A 17020-nucleotide genomic window follows, 5' to 3' on the forward strand; every position below is an offset into this window, starting at 1 on the left:
TATGCATACATCAGTATGATAGATTTTCGTGCTATAATTATATTGTTAAGATTCACCCACTATTACCATTTAGTTGTTTTTTGTTGTTGTTGTTGTTTTGTTGTTGTTGTTGTTGTTGTTTTTTTACTTTTAATTGAGATTGAACATTGTATAAAAGTTTGAATTTGTTTTTTTCATGTGTGGGCACTGTGCTGGGATGTTGTTCATTTAGAATGACGTGTCCATCTTTTGATTTCTGACAGTAGTAAGAAAACTCAAATTGGAAGTCAAGCACTTTTGACTAAAGCAGGTGCACAAGCCACCAGTGAAAAACAAGGTAAAAAGAAGAGCAAACCAACACCAAGTTCCTCACAGCAGCCCAATCCTTTGGACCAAACTTGTATCCATCCAGAGTCTTACAACATTGCAATGAGGTAAGCGGTGGGGAAGTTTTTGAATTGTCAATTTAAAAAAATGAAAGTACTGATTTTTATGATAACAGCCTCCTCAGCCTTTTGAGGCAGGAACTTTTACATTAAATTGATGTTTTCTCCTCTTTCTCAAGAAAGTGGCATGCTTCACTGGTGAAAGATTTCAGATTGATGAATTTTGCCTCTTATGTGCATGCAAGTTTTTAGATTTTAGTGTTTTCCTTTGCTTTTTAGTTTTCATGTTTATCAGTATGAGAGTTGGTATTTTTCTAAACTTTGCCAAACTTTTGTCCCCCAGTTCTGACTTTGTATCACTGTTTGCCCCCTATTTTGGGGCAATTTTCTCAATTAGCTTCTGTTTGGCAACACTTTTTATGCCACGCCACACGTTACACTGTTTGGACTTTTGGTTCACAAAGTGTGGAGACAAATCATCAGTTCCAGCAGTGACTGAAAACTTGATTTTTGCCTTCAGCCTTGCACCCATATGTTAAGTAAAGGATTTCTGAGGCATTCTTCTGTAATGTAACTTTTTTGGGGTAGGAATACTTCCCCTTTTTGTGCATGTATTTATATTTCCCCAGCAAAACTATTGACTTTGTATAGTTCCCTTCGGCAAATGCTTCTACAACTGGGTGTGACCATTTCAATGTTAAATTTTACATGGATACTGGAAAATGCTGTCTGGTGTCTTTGAATGCCCAGGTAGCGAGATACTCTGTTGAATTTGGTGAAACTGAAAGCACTTCAGTTTTTGAGGCCAACAGTTGGCCAACAGCAAAGCAGCACATGCATGAAGTTTGTTAGTAAGAAGTATAATTTCAGAGAAATTATGTAGATTGATTTAAAACACTGTAATAGTGTATTAGCTCATGGTAATTTCTGTGCAAATTAACAGAAAATGTCTAATTGACCTTGTGATTATTGATTGTGCTTTATATGCTATTTTGTCCAAGACCTTAATTAAAAAATAATTTAATTTGTTCTTACAAATAATCACATTGATACGCTGTGCAATTTTTCAGTCCGTGGTAGTTTAATAACTCTGTATCATTTAAAACAGCTTTTATTTTGTTGCTTGTGTTTGGCATGTGCCAAACAAACTTCCTGCTCAGTGGATTTTGGCCACCAAGATTTGTTATGCATGTGTGTTTGTGCACACAAGTGCATGGACATATTTGAGCATATCTCATTATTATGAGGCTTTAAAATTAAATTCTGATGTTGCAAGATCTAATTAAGATGTCTATGTTAAGTTCTCAATTCTATGAACTATGGTAGTTTTAGTATATGACCTTTGGCTAAAAGAAGAGAATGCTTTTTGTGTAAGTCACAAAAAAAGTAATTAGGAACCCATGTTTGCCTCTCTTTAGAGAGGTTCTGCAGCTGGTGAATGCTAGTGCAAGATGTGATCTTTTCTATCATCAGCCCTGGTTGAAATTAGGCTTGGCCTGTCCTCTTGAGAAAACATTATTTCCTACCATAAACCAGGACATATTTATTTTTGTAAGTGATTGGCGGTGAACAGGTTCCTTTTTTACAGCATGCTGGAGATAATTTTGTCAGAAGTTAGATGCTTTAGGGTTCTCGTCATCTCAGAATATTATTCCTGGAGAAACATAGTTGTGCTTCCTGTTTATAACAAAACAATCCTTCAGCCTCAAAGAAAGACGCTGAATTTCTGAATTCATGAAGCTTGTATTTCTTATGTAAAAAACTTAGAGACCTTGCATTTTTAGGACGTCTTTCCTGTTCTGTTAGCTCTTCAGTGGAGATAATTGCATATAGAACTTGCAGTGTATAGGTGCACATTGTTTCCTTCTGCTGGGCACAGGCTATGTTTTTGTTTCCATCTTCTCTATGCCACGTTTCCTCCTTCCTTGGGCCATGTACTAAGGTCAGTGTGAAATTGCCCACTAGTGTCCCTACTCTTTGTGCAGCGTATAAAGGAGAGACTTTAGTTTCTCCTTTTCTTCAGCCTTTCCACTTTTTTCTTAGGCATCATGCATAGCTGAAAAAAAAATAAAATTAAAAAAAACCAGCCAAGATCCTGATATCAGTGATTCTACATTTAAGTGACACAAAGGATCAGAAAGCTTGGTCAGCCCTACTGTAGATTTTTCAGAGTTAGTGTAAATAAATAAAGAAGCATTAATGTTCATTTTCCATATTGAACTTCATTCAATTTAAATATCAAGTAATCAGGATTTGGTTTGTAGCCCATTTGGCTTTCCAGCTCTAGTACAATAATGTAATCAGTACAAGTGTTAATAATGTTACCAGCTTCACTTAAAGGTTAATTGACATGGAAAGACTGCTTCAGGGAGCAGAGAAGTTTAGCCAGTCAGTGGCAGAATACTATAGTATTTTATCTACATATAATGTCATCACAAAGGTTGATCAGAAAATAAAGAATTGTGAGCACAGTTTACTTTATATGTCAAGTAGCGAGTAGTAGCATTGCTGCACAGGGTAGTTAGTTATTCACATACAACTGAAAATCTGAAGACAATTTTAGTAGGTAGAATATAATTATATAACTTTGAATTTTTCTGGGAACCCAGCATTAGCACCATTTATTTTTTTAAAGCAAAAAAAAACTTTAATGTGCACAAGTTTTACAACTTAACCAAAAGACAGTTGTTGGAGAGAGACTTCTACATGACTCAAGAAAGGAGGCTTCCACCTATTGCACTGCCAACACTGCTTAGAGATACCTTGGAGTTTCTTAAAATGTGCTCACAGTCAAACTCTTTGGGCTTTGGGAGTTTCAAAGACATCAGAGGAGTATGACGTGGCTACAGACCAATGCTATGTTTCATGTAATTTCTTTGCCTAATGCAATTACTTGAAAGTAAGTTTCCAGCTGTGCCATTCATTGTCTGTTTCCCACCAAGCACTTTCCCTTCCCAGACTGATTTATTCAGGTGAAATATTTAAATCAAAGTGCATGTTGTAGGTATTGTGGCATAAAGTTTCTTTATGCAAAAGAACGTCAGTTGTTATTAAAATAAATAAACATTATCAGATTTTTATATTTCTGGAATGCTTTAAATAATAAGCATAGCATCTGTCCCTGTAACAGAATCGGTCTTTTCTGTTTCCTTTGGACTTTCTCTGTTATCTTACTTACATTTATCTATCTTCTATTTATCTATCTTACATTTAGGAAAAAAAAGTCTCAAGGTGCTTTTTATTAAGGTACTCTATGTTCAACAGTATTTTTCTTGCAATTGAAAGATGTTTTCCTTGAAAGTTCATTAAATATGAAGGTGATAACTTGGAGTAGTTTGATACTACAAAATGGTGCAGAGAAGGTGGCAGGGGAAATAGTCCTAATGTTTTTTCCTTCCTAAGAGCTGTTTGAAGAAGAAGTAAAAAGAAGAAAAAGAAAAAAAAAAAAAAACAGATGTTCAGTAAACTGACAAAACCCAAGATGTATAATATGAAAAATCAGCATTTGTGACATAAGGTCTAAATATAAATTAGATATAATCCCATCAAGCTACTAATGGTTTAATTTAGTAATGATTATATATTTTAAATGACTTTTTTTAATAAAAAAAAGCTTATAAGCCTTACTAAAATCAACCAGCTTCTGAAGGACTTTTTAAGATGTTAGTACTAACCCAGCTCTGCTATGGTTTAAAACCTTTGATAGTTTTTATAATTTAAATTTAATTTTTTTTATAACTTAAATTTAATGTGCATGAAAACCATTGGAACTGTTAGAAGTGGGTTAGAATCAGAACTTAATACATATATTTTTAAACAAAATACATTTTAAGTTAGCTCTGTGTCTTTGCTGCTTTCACAGTATCACTTTCTTCTTTCTCAGTTTACACAACTTTGTCAGTCACTGTGTCACGCTCACAGGTAGATCTGTGCTGACAGAAGGCAGAAATGTTACAATGAATAAGATGAACAGATTTGATTCAAGGCATCAAAATACAGCATTGCATATCTCTTACCACAGAAATCAAAATGGATGGAATAGATGTTGCATAAAAGCTTCCTCATGCCATGTCTACCACATCTTGCCATGAGAAAAGGCTTTCATAAAAATTTTATTGGATTAAAAGTTTTCATGGGAAATTACATTTATTTTTAAACAACATGAGCCAGTAATTTTTATCCACTGCTTCTATCCAAATTACCCAAAGGCAGTAGTCCACATTACGGATTTATGACACACAAAATTATCAGTTTTAAAAACAATGTTTTTGAGGGATAGAAGTTCACCAAAATTTCAAACCACTAATTTTCTTTTTTCTGAAGTATTTTGTATCTTGAAAGGCCAAGCCATTAAAAAAAAAAATGGTTAAAAGAATTGCTCCCAAGTGGTAACTTTGGTTGCCAAGCTTTAGGCTGGAGTCAATTTTTATGGCTGAATTAGAAACCCCTGAAAAATAGTTTTTTTTAGAATGGAAACACTGATGTAATCTTTACTACAGTGGCACAAATGGTGCTGGTATGATTGATTTATGGCACTTAGACATCTTAACTTAAAATCTGTACAATTTCTGTAAAATAATTGGAAAACATCCTACTGTTGAGTTAACACACTGCAGATGACCAAAACATTTTTTGTTATGGTTTCCACACTGTCAAAGTTTGGCTTTGTCATGTGCAGTGATCAAACTTACAAACACCTTTAACTATTATGAATCATAATTTCCTAAATGTTAAAGAAAAAAAAAAGTCTCTTAAAGTACTTTTTAGGCAGCATATTTTCCTGCAAAGCAAAGCTGTGTTTTAAGTTTCTGAGAAGTCTATATGTGAAAACCATTTTATAGTGGCAGAATCTTCTACATACAATTAATACAACATGTAGAGCATATCCAGTTTCTTGGTACATATTGTAAAAGAACTGTTAAGAAAACCAAGGAAACATTTAGGAAGTCCCAAGAAGTTACAACCAGGTTATGCTTATAAACCAAAATGCTGGGGGAAAAAAAGCAATGTTATTCCTTTGTTGTGTCAGTCTGCTGGGTGCAGTTGGTTTCATATGACTGAATCTTAACATTTACTGATTTTATTTAAATCTCATAAAATGCTCTTTGCTAAAGATTGGCAATCCGAATGTGTATTTGCAGCTCACGTATCGAAGCATCTGGCGCACAGGTTGTATTTCAGTCAAGTCTGACTTAGAAATATTTTGCCACTACATGTATTTGTAATGGATCTAAAGTTGTGATTTAGCGTAACGCAGGAGGGAGTCTTCCCCGGCTAATCACCATTTTTGAACCTTGCCAGGTAGGAGAGGTTAGTGCTTGCTGCAGGTGGTTCTGCCGTAAGAGCAGTTTTTGACAGGACGTTGTCTCACCCTTAGTTGTGTATTGATACTTCTTGACCAAAAGGTCTTCAAAATCCCAAGAATATTCAGCAAAGCATTGTTCATGTGCTTATTCATCACCAAAATAAAACATTTGGAGTTAAATGCTTTGCTGAAATGAGCATCGTAGTGATAATGCTTTGTATTTCATTGTACTGTATTGTATCATTGTATTCACAGTGTATTGTATCAATGTATTCACATTGGATTGATCAATTTTCAAACATTTCTAGTGCTTCTGCTGCTCTAGTATGCAGGTGGATTCAGCACCTGCTTTGTTGAAAACTTGACCAAGTAGCTGCACTTGCTAGCTCTGAAGGCAAGCACTGACAGTTAGGGAAATGCAAAAGGAAAACTATTGCTAAGGAGAATCCAACAAAAAGAAAGTTCTTCCTTCTTTTCCCCCTTTATGCAATGGCACAGTTGGCCTTTGGCAGCATTTTCAGCTCACTGGTTTGCTTCAGCCCAGGTCCCATTTCATCAGTGAGCAACTGAGGCTATTCCTAAGGAGAACAGATATTGAGGATGGAATAGGTTAGTTACTTGATACGGTGCATGAGGAATGGAAACAAACTTTCATTTTCCATTTAATAATGCACTAAATGTGAATATTTTTACAGAGGATGGGAGTTTTTGCTTTGATAGGATGCCTTTCCTTAATTTCACTTCAAAATCATCAAGCATCTTTTGTCCATTTCAATTAGACTGTACTTGGTGCACATGGTGTGTATATTAAAGCTATCTAATGTACAAAATAATGTGTTTTTTTTTTAGTAAAGTCTTTAGTTCCTTTTAAGAAAACCTGAAAAACGTTAAGCTCAGTAAATTATTGAATCCTTATAACTATTTCCAATAGGAAACGGCTAACCCTAATTCAGAACACTTGTAGATTTAAGGCCATTAAGCCCAATAAATTATAGTTCATATTTATCGCTTTGGAACTCCGGCTCATTTGCAGGTCTGACTATTAACTTAGTAGGTGGATTTTTAGAAGACATTTTTTTTTTTAGTTATAAATAAAAGCAGAAAAGACTTTTATTGCTAATTGACGTTATATGATGTAAAATAAACAGGCAATAAGAATGATTAGAAGAACTAGGAAATGACAAAGGGTTGTCCTCCAGTTATGCTATAAATACTGGATGCATAAATACTAGACTAGAATTGTCCTCAAGTTATGCTGTAAATACATAAATCAAACAGTATTTTTTCCTTTGTTAATTTTTTTTGTAATTAAAGTAACTGTCTACTGTTTGGATTTTAAAGATAATTAAGAAGAAAAAAATAAAGCTTTCTAATGGAATAGTCTCATTTAACAAGTACTGATTCTTTGTGGATAACTGATGGTGTTTCACTGTTTTGTATCTCAGGTTACACTTCACTTATGTGATATATTGGTAGTTATGAATACAGCTAACAACAGCATGCCTAACAGCATGGTAGCAAAGTGCCCGTGTTGGAGTGTAATGGTGTCTGAATTTCTTCGCAGTTAGAAACTTCATTTCTTGATATATCCTTTCAAAATGTTGTAAACTGAATGCTTTCTAGGTTTCTGCATGCACTCAGATAACTTATAATGTTAATAAATTACGCATTGGAGGAAAAACATTGGTTAAATATCCTTATCTGATTAAACCATATAAGTAGTTTTAAATAGATTTGAAACTTTAACTTTGTGTGCAGCAGCTAATCACAAAGTAAGATATTGTTTGGTTTATAATCCAACGCAGTAGTTGAAATATTGAAGATCTGTATGCCTAGTGAAAACAAGAACACTCAACATCTGCATTATACAAATAATGCTTTTGCATTTCAAAACATTACTTGAACATAAATGCCTGCATAATTTAAGTTCACTACTGTCATGAATGTACATTTTACTTAACAAAGCACATGGTAATGCAAAGTTGTTTTGTTTTCAGAGTGATTATGTTGCATTACCATTAATTCATGTGTGCACTGTGACAAGATGTAATGGCATATCATGTTGCTTTAATGTAATGAATCCAGTACTCCCAGCTCTTAAGTCGTGTTGCTGGAAATGATTACATAAAACAGAACGACTGTGACTAAAACCCTTACAAAGCTTTAGGACTCCTGCATATTGTAAGAAGCTTTTTGGGGGGTTTAAAGTAACTTCTTAGTTTTTTTTCTGAAGGGTTCCTTTGGTAACTTTTTTTTTTTTTTTTTTTACTGTTTTCTGACTTTATTTGCATTCCACTGAAATTTGCATTATCTTTTAAGCATTGCGAGGGCTGTGCTATAATTTTGTGCAGATGTGTGTGTTAAGTGAACATGATGTGCTTATTTGTTACATTTATGCTACTTTTCTTTCTTTATCTGGGTAAGATGGATGAAATTATGTATTAAATAAAAAACATCAGTGATTTAGCCATGACCATTCTCTGCAGGTCGTACAAGACTGCAAAAAAAAAATGTGTTTTAAACTAAGGTAGTTGCAAAGGTTTCAGAGTATCATCTAAATCTCAAAACTCAAACTCTAAATCTCTAAACCAGCTAAGTCTCACTCTGTTCTAAATAACTTTCCTAAGAGACTTGCAGCTTTTATCTGACTTGATGTTCCTTGAACAGAAAGTTCAACATTCACTCAGACACTCAACATTTGAGGGAAAAAGGATAGTATATCTTACAAGAATGACCTCACTTCTGAAAAAACATCTTGTCTTTCACATTTCAATTTTTGTTAGCTTTTCTTTAGGTTTTATCTTTCTGGTAGATAAACATAGCACTTGAACTACTGCAGCGTGTTATTTAGTTCACATATGTAGCCAGGAAAATCCTTGAAGGGCTTACATTTTTACACAGATCATTCATGTTCCTATGGTTATGCAGCTGGAACTGTCATTTACAGATGGAGCGAGATTTTTTTCAGAGATTGTAGCAAGATAGTTTAACATTACTAAGGTCAAAGTAAGGAAAATTAAGGGAAACCTCTATTTTACCCTGTAACCATATCACAGTCTTCATTGTTTCTTACTATATCCTTTTTTTTTTTTTTTTTCTGACCTTAAATAACTCCTGAAGTTGTTGGGTTGCTTTTTTATTAATAAGAAAATATTTAACTTTGTTCATAGGAATGACATTTAAAGATAGAAATGATCAATCTAATGGTCTAGTGTTCAGCCATATATTTGTGTGTTACATTGATTTTTAGTCTGTGCTCTCAAGCTATGTTTGAGTGAAAATGATGCATTAAATATATAACTAGATTCAACAGTACTTTTAAAAACTATATCTATAATCCATAATAAATTGTTTTTATTTGGAAATATTTTGCTACGTAGCTCTTTTGTACCAGAACTGAAAAGAGTGAGAATTTCTGAAATAGAATTATGCTACTTGTGTTAGAGGACTTTTTTGTGTGCATGTATATGAATGCACTTCGGGCCTTGTTCTGTTCTGCCTACATATTTGTACATGATTTAAGAATCTACATGATTGTGAAATATTCTTTAACAAATGCCTGACTTCTAGAATAATTCAGCTGGGGGCAGTGGGACTTCTTAGGTACTTAGAACTGGGCACATTTAAGCATCTTTTGGCTAAAGCCGAAACTTAAATCTGAGCAGTAACCATGTTTAGTAAGTTTTTAAATAACGAGGAGCCCAAAGCCACCATCCTTGCCTAAATGAGAAATTCTTTTTAATATCAGATAAATCAGATGGTGGTGGCAAGGGGGAGACAAAATAACTTTCATGAATAGTAATTGAGGGATCAGACACCTGGGCTGTGTCTCCCATTTCATGCTGGTTTTCTTTCCAGCAACCTGCACGTAATGCAGTGCATTCTGATTGCATTATCCACCCGTTTAAAATTTTTGTACGTAAGGTTTTTTACACATCGCTGACTGTTCCATGTGGTTGCACTTACCAACAGCGAAACCCACCCTGTTACCGATTTACGGTGTGAATATGCTCCTGTGAAGTTCTAATGGTGAAAAAATGTTACTTAGGGGTACTCACGCTGCACGTCCATTTGAAGTGAAATAAAGCCAAGTACGTGAATGTCAGCAAACCTGTTTATAGGAGCTCTGGGTAAAGCATACATTATTTAGAAGGTTGAGTCATAAGGCTGGTAGGGCTTGCCATGGTACATCTGGCACGTCACTCACAGCTCGGACAGCTGCCGCCTGTCACTAGTGCACTGGGGTGGCATTGTCCATCTATCGATGTTAGCAACCAGCAGCTCAGAGTAGCTGAGGAACGCCTCGCCTGGACCTACACACATTTCCAGCGTAATCATTTTCATGTTCTTTTGCAGTTCATAGGTCTGATATTTTTGTATATAGGTTCTTATTGGAAAAAAAAATATGTGCACAGTAGTACTTGTTAGTGTACAGAGAATAAAAATTAGTATTTAGAATTAAACAATTTTGCATCTGTTTTGATATTTACTTTGTTTCCAAAGCACCTCAAATTACTTAATAATAATAATAGTGATGTCAAAGTAGAAATCTGGTCAATTAAAATTCAGTGAGCCCTGAGAAAAGTCTCATCCACTGAACCCTTGTTTATTTGTTTAATTTTTTCCTTCATATACAACCACGCAGAAGATCCGTATCCATTGAGAAAATGAGAAAATTAATGTGAAAATGGTATCTATCAATGTTAAAAGCAAATGTATGTGTTGCAGCTACACTTAAATTGCCATGGTTGTGCTTGAATTCAGTAAAGGGTAGAAATCTTTACAGTCAGTTTTAGACTGCTGTCCTCCTTTTGGTGAAACCAATAGGTGTTTTGGAGTGAAGATTTGCCCTTATGCTCAAAGATAAGGTTTGAGATTTACTCTGATATTGCATTAATAATGTTTCTTCAGTTTATGTTTTCTTAAAAAATAAATTTAACATGCTTAATTGCATACAACATTTTCTGAGTTACCACCTGAAATGCTGTCACTTGGGTTTCTCAGTTAAATAAATAAAATTGCATGGTTTCCTGCTAAAAGAAATATTAGCCTCAGATTTTGGATAAAGCACAGCAAGTACTTCTGAAAAGGTAAAGGAGGCTAAGTACCAGGAAGTCTTCTTTCTTATGGAGCTGGAATGTCTTCCACCACTGCCAAGTGCAGGGTACGACCCTGCTGATCAACGCTTCCTTTGTGCATTGTAGTTTACCCCCGTTATCATGTGTAGGATAAGAACAGGAAGGATAGATCTCTTTTAGCAATTTTGGAGGGGAACATTCACTCAGACCCCAGAGGACAGGGAAAACGATTCTATATGTCTCTTGTGGAGAACATGCCAGAAATACGTGCCTTCCTCCAACACAACACAGGGCATGACAAAGAAGGATGGAAGTGTCTTCATGGAACAGTGAGTTGCTGAGCAGGACACCATGGCAGATAACTGATATGTCTACTGAGAAAAGGACAAATTGTTTTGTAGAGTACAATGTGACTCAGCTTATATGAACTTCATGCATTTTAAGTCCACCAAAATAAGGACATCTATTCAGTGGTAAATAAGCATTGTCTTAAGGTATCGCTACTGAAAATAAGGAGGAGGGTCTTCATGTGTATTTTTGTTCTTGTGCTTCTCAGCATGTGCACCATGTTGTTGAACTAAAAAGACTGTCTTGTGATTTTTTGCCCTTTTTTTTTTTTTAAAGAGAACTCGGATCAAGACTTTTTAATGTTAAAATACATCTTTTTAGCCTTTTTAGATTTCACGTAAATGTCTCTTGATCTGCAATGTGTTTATATGTATACAAGAATAGGAACAATAGATGCAAATAAGTAATGAAGATGTTTGTGATAATAAGTGATTACTTTGACTTGAGTATTTCTAAGTTGATCAGTTTCTGAAAAACTAACTGTTCTTAATCATAAATTTCATATACAAAAGTGTAAAGTTTTTATCACAAGTTTTATTTAGAGATTATTTGTATTGATTTAATATTTAAAATGTGTATTGTTTTACTACATTGCAATTCATCTTAATTTGAATTACCACCAATAAAAATGACAGCATTATAGAACTCTCATTTATTTCTAGGGAACTTTTATGCAAAGAGGCATTTTACAGTCATAATCAGATTTAGTTTTACTGGAAGATAAATCATCAGTCGGAAATAATTTACATTTTTAAATTTTGCTTCTAGTTTTGTAGCCTATTCCAGGAGGTGCAAATATACAGACATACTCTACATTTCCATGTTTGTGTCTGATCAGTGATGAGTTGACAGGATATGTACATGGGAAATGATTTGTTCACTGTTCTTGTTTTTTTTAATCAGAATTTTTTTTCATGCGTCAATACAAAAATAATTAAACACCCTACCTATAGCAAAAGTCTAGTTTTCACTGAAGAATATCACAAATCTGTTATCTTTGAATTCCTCAGGTTTTTATCTTTCATTGGAGGCAACCCAAATGACATAGGAAAATCAGATATGCAGCAAAAAGTAAATGCAGTAATTCAAAAGGAGGGACTGGAAGAGACAGCCAAAAGGCTAAATACAACAGTGCATACGCTACAGCTAATCATCGATGGTCTGACTCAGCCTGAAGGCTTTGACATCCGTACAGGTAAACCCTTGTTTTAAAAGCTGAAATCTCAGTTCAGTTGCTGTATTTACCAGTGTTAAACCAGCATGTTTTCTTTTCTAAAGTCAGTGGTAGATTTTCATGAATGTGTAGCTCCATTTCTTTTTCTCAGACAGGGAAAAGGTTATATCATAGTCAGATGTTTCTTTCCAGCTCAGTAAGTAAGGAGTGTGAATCCTGTCTTAAATCACGGCCTTTTCAGCCATAGGAAAGGGAGTTGTATGGCCGTTAACAAATGAAATAGTTTCAATATGTTGACTTTCTGCTGATTAAATCTACGTTCGCTTTCCATCATGAGAGGAATGCTGTGAGACCAAGCTGAAACAGTAGTAATAAAGGTCTGTGGAGCCATAGTGTAGTAGTGTGTAGTTCTGCTCTTTTATTGCAGTAGTTCCTGGAGACAAGTGTAATTGGAGCACATAGCTCATGACCCACCTTTAGTTAAAACTTTGCAGTAGTGCTGAACAGTTGGAGGGTGGGGGTGGGCGAGATGAGGTAGGCAATGAAGTAAAACATCTGTAGATGCTGTTGTTTAATGAAACTTACAGCTGGAGTCTCTTACAATGGCATGAGATAACGGTAGACAGCAAAGGTGTAGGCTTGTAATAACAAATAATAAACTTATGCTTAAAAAAGATAAGATTTTTGTCCACCTTTTTTGGATTTGTTAGTAGTTTCCCTGCAAATTTTATAAATGTTTCCCACTAGTGATCTTGAAAATATGTATTTTATGTCTTCATTCATTCTGGTTGTCTCACATCTAAATCTAAATTATTGTAGGATAGAATATTAGCATATGAAAGTATAAAAGCAAACCAGAATCTATTATGGAAATAGAAATAGAGGAAATATTAATCCTCTGTTTCTCCAGTACATTCAGTATTACCATAGACAGGATCTGTGACTGGAGCTCTGCTTATAAAAGCACAATTACACTTAGAAGTGATTAAAGGACTAGCCTAATTTTTGTTATTGGATGAAAACTTTGTTCTGACTATGGAATCTGAAGGCTAAGGCAGGCAGTATTCACTGGTTGGAGGCAGACCTCAATGACAGTAGGCAGCCTAGTAGGCTTAGATAGCTGTAAATCACTGTCTTTGCAACCCTGCTAATCATGCCTAACAGGGATCAGGCAGACTGAATGGTTTATACTCTACCCTGATTCAAATAATTAATCTTGGTTTAAAATTCAATTCCACATTTTTTTTCCAACACTAGAGATATGGCATAAGGGAATTAAAAGGATACCCAGGAGAACTCTAAGTATTGCTTATTTTTTCCTAAATTATTTCAGTACAAAGGAAAATGGCAAGAATTTGGGGGAGGAAGGGAAAGGATGGAGCATTTTATCATATTCTAAAAATCTTTTCCTCCTCAAGGTGTTATAAGTCACTTCTTGCGCAAAATTCTTTTTAACATTAATTTGAACTAAACCAGTAGCTGCGATGAGTCAGAGAGGGCGGACACTGTCTGTTTGCAAACAATAAAAAGGTGACCATCATTCCTCTGATTCTTGCTGTGCTCATTGCCCTGAATGGCTGTGTAGTTGCCTTTTTTGTTGAAATGCTACTGCACAGTATAATGTTAAAAAGAATGAACTGTTTTGGACTTAAGCAATTAGGTACATTCTTTCAGTGGAAACTTTGAGTTCATTCAAAACCTATTGCTGCCATGGCAAATTTCTCTATTCCATTGGCATCTTATCCACAGCCTGCTGAAGTACATTTTAGCTATACATTTGTTCAGCTTATATTTGCCTATAAGAAATAAAATATAGGAAAATATTTGGAATCAAGATTTGGTCATGCTCTCTGTGAAAAACGTTAGTCCTACTATATCATGGAAAAGTTAAAACAGCAGTAGGAAAAGGTTGAAAGGGAAGTTGTTGAGATGGTTCAGAAGGATTTTTTGTAGGAGCACAAAATGGTAAAAGTGGTAAGCAACTAAGGAGAGTTTAATAAAATGTGTGCCCTGTGTAGAATGTAGACTTCAGTTTATTACTTGCTTAAAATGATGCATGTGTGGCTTTTAAATTGCCACTGCAGTTGACTTTGTGATGTCATGGTGCAGGTGAACAGCAAGCCGAAGAACATTACTATGTTGTTGACTTCTCTGCTTAGTATGTGTTGAGACAGAGTATTCACCTGCCGGTATACAAATTTGTGATCTCAAATAGCATGTTATATATAATTGACATAACTCAAATAAGAGTTGTCTCAAGTCTTTTCTCACTAGCTCCAAGAACATTTAAGGAATCTTTCAGTCACTAGCTAATATGCTACATGCTTCTGATCCCTCTGTAATAGTTTCATACCACTCAGTTCACTATGCTTATCCCTCCATTTATTAAAGCCTTTTAAAGTGACTGATAAAATAGTGGAAATCAGTTGTTTAACACAGATAGGTCTTTATTTTAAAATCTAGTGAAAGAGCATTTGTTGCCTTAGAGCTACTTTGAAATGACTTCTTAAATAGAAATGATTAACTGGAAACAACCATTAGAAAATGATGCAATTTTTCCTCCAGTGTCTAATTTATTTATTTTTTTGTTTTTTATAACAGATTTTGATAAACCTGACTTCAAGAGAAGCATAGTCTGCTTTGAAGACTTAAGTGTTGGTACTGTGCTGACTGGAAAAGTTGAAAATGCAACACCGTTTGGAGTTTTTGTTGATATTGGTGTGGGAAAAGCAGGTTTGATTCCAGTGCGAAACATAACAGAAGCTAAACTTTCGAAAGTGAAAAAGAGAAGAAGCCTTGGGTTAGGTCCTGGAGAAAGAGTGGAAGTAAAAGTGCTTAATGTTGATATTCCTCGATTAAGGATAACATTGGATCTTATTCGTGTTTTATGAGAGGGTTTTTTTTTAGGATCGAGTCTTCATTTTAAATGTTAAATAATGCTAGCAAGGTTCTGGAGATTCAGGTGTTTAATGAAATGAATGTTGAAAGTGTGTTTTTTTTTTTTTATCTAACAGTTTTTCCACATTTCTTGAATCCTTTCTGTTAATAATTGCTAGAACAGTTTATTGGATTACCTCCAAGGAACCTTGTTATTTTGTCTGCAGAAAAATGAAATTCCAGTGGGCTGTTGGACAGATCTGTTATCTGTTCTGTCTGTGCAAGATTTGCTGTCTCGAAAGATACCTCTGCTGCTCCCCTTCAAAAAAAAAGAAAAAAATGGTTTAGTTTATTTCTGGAAGAGAATGTGGAAGAGGGTACCTAGTTGTAGAAGAGTGATCTTTCTAAGTTAGCTGGCAATGACATCAATTCAAAAGTAGACTGAAGAAAAGACCATCTGCTAATGCTGTTGATGGTTCAGAAATAAGTTTGCTTAATTTGAGCAATGTTACTAGGAGGTCTGTTTTCCTCCAATTGTTCGGTTACCATATTGATTAGCACACTTGAATGTACCTTAGGGTTTAAGAAACTTTGCTCAAAGATGTCAAAAGACATTTTTGTTGTTCTATACTTGTACAAAATAAAAATATTTCTGGCCATCTTTTCTCAGTGTGCTGGTTCTAAAAATATTTTTAACAGACCTAGTACTCTTCCTTTCTGATGCGTTACGTCATTAACACTACAGTTTAAGGATGAAGTTTGTGAGGATGGTCTTATCAGAATGTCTTCTCTTAGGTTTTGTTTTTCCATTAGCTGAACCTTCTGGGGCTTTTCCAGCATAATCAATGAAAATAGAGGTTGAGACATGAAGGAAATGCTGACAGGATTAGACTTCTCTGAAAAAGGTATAATAAAATCTCTTATGTAAAGTAAACCTTACCTGGTTGTCAGAAACCTTCAATAGTACAGTGGTTAGATATGAGAATTCATGATGCATTAAGCCAGTCAGTCAAGCCATTTGTTCAAGCTACTCTGTCCCCTGTTCCATGCTGGTTTTAAGGCAGTCTTAAGAAGTGGATTTAAGTAGTAGAAAACCCACTGAGAACTGCAAGCAGTTCTCTCACGTGGAAATGGACTTCTAAATGAGCTGTGAACATTACCAAAGCAATCTGCTTCACAGGAAGACAGATTTAAATTACTTCTTTTTCTTTACATTAAAAAAAAAAAAAGTTAGTTTCTCACACTTTAGTTGATGTTTTGATTAGCAGGGTGGTGTAAGAAGCTAACTGGATCTGTCAGTACTGTAAGTGAAGAAGGAAATTGTATTCGCTGATCCATCTTTCACACTGAATAAAAGTCACCCCCTGCAAATACAAAAATTGTTTGTTTGTTTATTGTAATTCTTGAAGAAACAGCCGTAATCGGAAATTGTGTAGAATTTGCTTCCAGATTCCAACAGTGATCACTTTCTGGTCCAGTAGGATCCAAGATGACGGTCTTAAAATGTTCCCAGAAAAACAGCAATAATCTCCACAATATAAAAATCTTTTAAGAACAATCAATAAAATCCAAAGATTTATAACTTCCATGTATTTATCAGACAAATATTTTTTTTAATTCCATATTACAATTCTATTAGTTCCTGCAAGCTGGATGTGTGCATCAGTGAAATCGGGTAGATATTTCTAGGCAGTTCAAATTCTCATAGGCATCTGTCATTTGTATCTCTGAACCCATTTTAAGCTTGCAAAGTTTCCCTCTGATCTGTAAACTGATAGTTTGTTGTGTTGACTATATCTCTTGTACTTATTAAGGCTACAGGAAAAAAATCTCTTAGGGGTTGAGGTACGCTTTTAAAGGAAAGTAAAGGAAA

The 17020-nt window shown here is 34.8% G+C and overlaps 1 protein-coding gene across 2 annotated transcripts in view; it reads left to right on the forward strand.

The window, feature by feature from the left end:
• The window catches only part of SRBD1 (S1 RNA binding domain 1), a 127804-nt gene extending 111993 nt beyond the window's left edge, over window positions 1-15811 (forward strand). Inside the window, exons 20-22 of one of the 2 annotated variants that reach the window (XM_068676668.1) lie at window positions 246-413; window positions 12107-12291; window positions 14872-15811. In XM_068676668.1, coding sequence (XP_068532769.1) covers window positions 246-413; window positions 12107-12291; window positions 14872-15161 — 643 coding nt within the window. In that variant the 3' untranslated portion in view covers window positions 15162-15811. Of the gene's footprint in view, window positions 1-242; window positions 414-12106; window positions 12292-14871 lie in introns of both variants that reach the window. The other variant, XM_068676667.1, reaches the window with a different exon arrangement.
• The last annotated feature ends 1209 nt before the right edge of the window (window positions 15812-17020 follow it).

Source organism: Anas acuta, chromosome 3, assembly GCF_963932015.1.
Source record: "Anas acuta chromosome 3, bAnaAcu1.1, whole genome shotgun sequence".
Taxonomy (NCBI): Eukaryota; Metazoa; Chordata; class Aves; order Anseriformes; family Anatidae; genus Anas; species Anas acuta.